At 26.7% G+C, this 6,000-nt stretch overlaps 1 protein-coding gene across 1 annotated transcript in view; it reads left to right on the forward strand.

Annotated features, from left to right (window-relative positions):
* Window positions 1-5,332, forward strand: part of LOC106694083 (putative uncharacterized protein DDB_G0271606) — a 38,386-nt gene extending 33,054 nt beyond the window's left edge. Inside the window, exon 2 of the mRNA XM_014444199.2 lies at window positions 4,558-5,332. Coding sequence (XP_014299685.1) covers window positions 4,558-5,043 — 486 coding nt within the window. The 3' untranslated portion in view covers window positions 5,044-5,332. The remainder of the gene's footprint in view (window positions 1-4,557) is intronic.
* Window positions 5,333-6,000: the final 668 nt, after the last annotated feature.

A 6,000-nucleotide genomic window follows, 5' to 3' on the forward strand; every position in this document is an offset into this window, starting at 1 on the left:
ATATTTTATTTGCTATTGATAACATTAATCTCCGCGATCTTATACGAAAATTACGTCGTTAAACATAAAAAAATTGTGTACCAAGTACTCCTTTAACTCAACTACAATAGGCGTGCTTGCTTAAATGTGATTTCCTATTGAAATAACATAGGAAATTTTTTTTTTTAACGCTGAAATTTTATAACAGATCAATAAATTGAAACGACCTGAACGTATTTTTCTAAAAAATCGAATGCTCTACAAAAAAGGTCTCTTATAATTTTTTTGATGAACTTAACCGTATTCGGGTGGGCCAATAAAAAGAAGTAATATTTTTTTTTTAGTTACCGTGAAAATATCGTTAAAGATGATAAAAAAAAAAATCTGGTAGTTTGAGCTCTTAATATTAATATTAAGAGGTGGCGCTTCGTGATTTTTCATTTCCCATTTAAATAACATGGAAAAAAAATTTTTCTTGTTTTGAATTTTTTACCTCGGCAATGGCTCATTGTACCCATAAGCTCAGTATACATTTTTGTAGGGAATTTTAACGTTCTACAAAAAAACTCTCTTATCATTTTTCGATAAATCCATCTGTTCAAAAGTTATTGAAGCTCGAAGTCAAGTTTTTTTGTAGGCATTATATCTCCTAAAAATTATCTCAAATTAATTTTTTTGAAATTCCGTTTTTTTTTTTTTTTTTTTTTTTTCAGTTATTTCCATTTGAATGACAAGCCCTTGAAAAAATAGATTTTAGATCGATTTTAAGAGATTGGCATTAAATTGTTAATAACTAGAAAACAATGCAGAATTTAAAAAAAATGTATCAATGATAATTTGTAAGAAATAGAATTCTCAACAAAAAAATTCGATGACATTTTTCGATAAGTTCAATAGTTTCACCGGCAAAGTAAAAAGATCTCGAAATTTATTTTAACTCGACTTCGAGCTCCAATAACTTTTGATCAGACGGATTTATTGAAAAATGAATAGAGAGTTTTTTTTGGTAGAGCGTTAAATTCCTTATAAAAATGTTTGCTGGGCTTATTCGTACAATAAGCCATTTCCGAGGTAAATAATACCAAACTAAAAAAAAATTTTATTTTCATGTTATTTAAATGGGAAATTAAAAATTTTTTTTCGTTGGGCGAAAAACATCCCGATCTTCAGATACAACTATTAAGCTCTTGTAGAGCATACAATTTAATATAAATGTTAAAAAGAGTCAAGTCTACACCGATAATTACTCTCTAGTTACAGAACTTGAAAATTAAACTTCAGTGAAAATTGTCTTAAAATCACTTGTATTATAAAATGTATAGTTTCTGAATTTTTTCACTTTTTAATTCATACATTTGAATACAACAGCTCTTAATTTTAATAAACAAATAACATCAATTATAACAGTTTTAGTAATTCATAAGATTTAATTCCGAGCAATAGTTTTTAAGGTAAAAATTAAAAAATATCTGATTTTATAAATTTATTAAAAATATGCTTTATTTATGATTAAAAATTTGTTTATTAAAATTTTCGCTCATGGTATTTAAATGCATGAATTTTACAGTTAATAATTAACAAAAAATCGGTCTGTCAGTTGACCCTGCGGGCCAGCCCAAAAATTTCCCGCCGTTTTCGAACTCCTTGAGCTCGAAAAATTGTTGTGAATACATTTTTGAGCTCTTCGAGGTTGAAAATACTTTTGGATGCTTTTGTTTTCGAAAACAAAACGTTTTTTACCATTTTTTCTCCAACAGTATCTCTCGAACGAATAAACCGATTGAGATGTTTAAGGTGGCAATCAACGCAATTTAATGAGTTCTAGAGTTGATGAAATTTTGAAATTGATTTATCTAGTCGTTTTTGAGAAATTTGGAAAATACAAGAAAAAATTTTTTTTAGTTCTTTCGACAACGGTTTCTCTTAAACGAATGAACCGATTTTGATGGTTGAGGTAGCATTCAGCGCGGCTTATGAAGCTTCAGAGCCCAGTTGACTTTGAAATCAATCCATCGAGCCCGTAAAAAGTTATCCGAAAAAAACATTTCAGAAAAAATTTAATTTTTGGAATATCTCTGAACGAGCTCTACCGATCAACCTCAATTTTTTTCAGCTTTTAGATATTGACAAATCGCGTCGAATGACACCTTGACGATCAAAATTGGTTCATCTGTTCAATAGTTATAGATATTTACATACGTACGTACATACATACATACATGCACTCAGACATCATCTTGACATTAGTCAGAATAGCTTTCTAGAACTTAAAAACGTCAAAATCTCTTAGAAATTCGATTTTCAAAAATCGGACTGAAACCAATAACTTCCCAAGTTTTTGAAAATTTGCAATTTTCTTAGCGAGAAGTTGAAAATTTTTTTTAATTACAGGCGATTTTACGTCAATTTTCATTGAAGTTGCCTTTCAAGCTCTAGAACTTGAGAATAATTGATCCTATAGATTTGACTCGTATTGACTTTTTTTTAAGTAAATTGTATGCCATGCAAGAGCTAAAAACTCAATTTTATCAAAATTTTTTTTTTATGACGAAGAATAAATTTGAAACAAAAAAAAAATTTGCATGCTATTTGCATGGGAAATCGAACTTTTAATTCGTCAAGCCTATTATTCACTTAAAACTGTTTTTCTCCACCAGAAATCGTTTTTTCTTTTTCCTTTAACAGTTTTTCAGGTAAGATAAGAAAAAAAATCGCTTATAAATTAAACAGCCCAATTATTATTTATGAGCATGTGATAACTACATCATTTTTATTTATAATTATGGCTAGATATTTATAATAACGATTAGTCTTAAATTATTATGCACAATGTATGAATAATTATTTGTAGTTATATTTGACTGTATACGAATAGATTATGTTTTTTTGTTTAAAAAAAAAAAAACATCGAAAAATCGAATATGCGTATTCTGTACAAGAAGGTCAAATTATCATATTATGATTAACAATAGTTTAAATAAATATGAAATAAATACTTAATGATGGTTACGAACTCAGAGAATACAACATATTATAAATCTGAGTTTTAATTGACCATCAAAAATTGAAATAGATTTAATTTCGTAATACATTCTTATTCATTTGCAATTTTCTCTGTTGGTAATTGACTTTTACAAGGTGAATGATTTTTTTATTAATCAGTTACCAAAAAAATTTTGTTTCGGTCCCAAACGTTAATTTCTTCGATAATTATTCTATTTTAATTTTTTTTCATATCGAAAGCTTTTACATTTTTTTATTAATTTTTTTTTTTTGGTCAATGAGTTATTATTTTTTATTTTGATTTTTAACCGCAAGAAAAAAAAAAAAATTAGTATTAAATCGACTTTAATTTCAGAAAAAATCGAGCTTTCTTAAAATGTAATTTTTTTTCAATTATTAATAGAATAACAAAATGATTGAACAAATTGAAGTCGGTAATTAATGAAAAAAATTAGAAATTAAGTAAAAAGTATGTTACTAAATTAAATCAATTTCAATTTTTAAGTACCAACTACAGTTCAGATAAAAAACATAATATGTAGTATTCTCTGAGTTCATAATAGTTAGTTTATAATAATTTAATAATAATTCGACCTTATTAATATTCATATTATATTTTTAACGAAAAAAAAATTTTTTATTGCAACGAAATATAATAAAAATATAGATGAAAGTCGGAAAATATTAACAATTTTAGGCAATGTTATTTCCACGAGCTAATATCTGAGAAGTAATAAGAATAGCGAAAGTTTGTAATCATATGTTTGTAGAGCATCTGATTCTATACAAAAATATGTATTGAATAATTCTTAATTTTCATTGATCACCATATTATAACATTAATAAGGGACAAGAACGAATTCTTTGAAATGAATCAACTTTAACATTGAATATCTTGGCAAGTTATGAATTTCCATCCATCTTACTTAATAAAAAATAGAAATTAACCAACCGTCATCTTTTGATATCAATGTTAAGAACTTAAATTTATGTGGCGTCATTTGTAAGACATTGTCGGTTTTTCAATTTTCTTTAAAAAAAGCTCAAGAAGCTGAGAATAAACCAACACTTGATAACGTATTGATCTATAAAATAACGAACTATAGCTTAGAATGAGTCTGGAAAAATTCGTCTTTTCGAATATTTTTTAAGCTAGTAATATGATACTGTAAGTCATTCGTTAGATAGAAAATATCGATAATATTAATTTCAAAAGTTTAAAATAATTTAGATATAGGTAGTAAATTTACTCTATATATCTTATAAGTTTAAAACTTTTAACCAAGTCAATATAATCAATATTTTGTATTCAACATATGTATATAACTTAAGTTGCTACACTACTAGCCCAAAAACGATTAGAAGAAACAAGAGTTTTCTTAAATTCATTGTATCAATAGAATGTAAAAAGCTTAGTCTCGATTCGTTCTATTGAAGACTCATTGAGTATCAATTAAGTTCATGGAAGGCTCGATATTTTGATCTGGCAAAATATTTATTAAAACTAAAAGTATTCTAAATTTAAATAATATATGATATGTAAAAGTTTATAATATGTACAATATTATTTTTCAGGAATCCGATAACATCACTGAGACGACCCCAATCGGAGAGTTAACAAGCAAAAACAAGAGGCTAGAAGATGAAATAAAAAAATTAAACCGACGGTTGCAAATGGCTCAGCGACAAAATGTCATCTATGAACAACAACAACGACGACAACAGAACAAACAACAACCACTTAACGAACGACGACAACTTGACGAGCAACGACAACTTGAAGCACAACGACAACTTGAAGAACAACGACAACTTGATGAGCAAAGACAACTTGAAGAACAACGTAACGAACAGCTACAACGGGATAATCATGAAGAACCAAATCGTCTCATTGTCGATCCTATTGACATTGGAGGAGGCATACAGGTGCCTGAACTTTCTTATAGAGAGGCATTTAATTGCTACAACCCATCAAAATTCGTAAGAATAATGTCGTACGCTATATGGACGCACTTGGCTTTCAAAATTGTTTTCCCAAATTTTAGTTTTAAAATAAGTTAAAAATATAATTAGCGATAACTAAACAACTATACGCCCTTTTAGTTGAACTTGGTGACTAAATCCAATAGGGCGCATAAATAAATAATTCCTTTATGAATTGGTGACGTGATATTTATATCTTAACAATTATTTAAGTTCTTGTCGTTATCAATAATAAATAATAATTTATTAGAACTTATATAATCCGAAGGCTTAATAAATTTAATATATTTATTGTATACTATATATTTAATACAAAATAGCTTAATATTTTTTAATTGTCATGAGCGTTCAATAATATAGTCTCAAATGTAACATGTGACATCTTAAAAAATATATATAAAATACATGAAACATGATATAATATAAAATAAATGAAATAAATAACAAAATAAAGAGAACTGAATTTGCATTTTCTATTTTTGTTCATGCCTATTTATTATTATAAATTTTGTACATAAAACGTAAAATTTATTACAATAATAATGATAAGATTTTATTCATAACGTTAAGATTCAATAACTATACTGATCATTTTTAACTCATTACAGCCCGTGTAAAAACTACTTATACGAAAAAAGTATGAAAAATATCGATGTCTAAATGCAGGACTTGATATATTTTTGTACTTTTTCCGCAATTTTTCGTATTTTTTTTAAACCTTTGTAAATGTTTGTAGAAAATTTGTGAATGTATTTTGAATAGTTTTAATATTTACCGACAACTATTCGGAATTTTTTTGTAAGAGGCTTTTAAAAAAATTAAGAAAAATTTTCAAAAAATATACGGAAAAGCATCCAAAAAACATTTGAAAGTAGGAAGAAAAGTTGGAAAAATATTGAAAAAAAGGATAGAGTACCTTTTGCTTTTTAAACATTTTATTCCCTACTTTAAAAACTTTGAATGCATGTGTCCTACGTCTAGAAAACACAATTGTAAAGTATCACATTAACATTAAAAAATCCATATTGTCCGAAG

The sequence above is a fragment of the Microplitis demolitor genome, chromosome 1 (genome assembly GCF_026212275.2).
Source record: "Microplitis demolitor isolate Queensland-Clemson2020A chromosome 1, iyMicDemo2.1a, whole genome shotgun sequence".
Classification (NCBI taxonomy): domain Eukaryota; kingdom Metazoa; phylum Arthropoda; class Insecta; order Hymenoptera; family Braconidae; genus Microplitis; species Microplitis demolitor.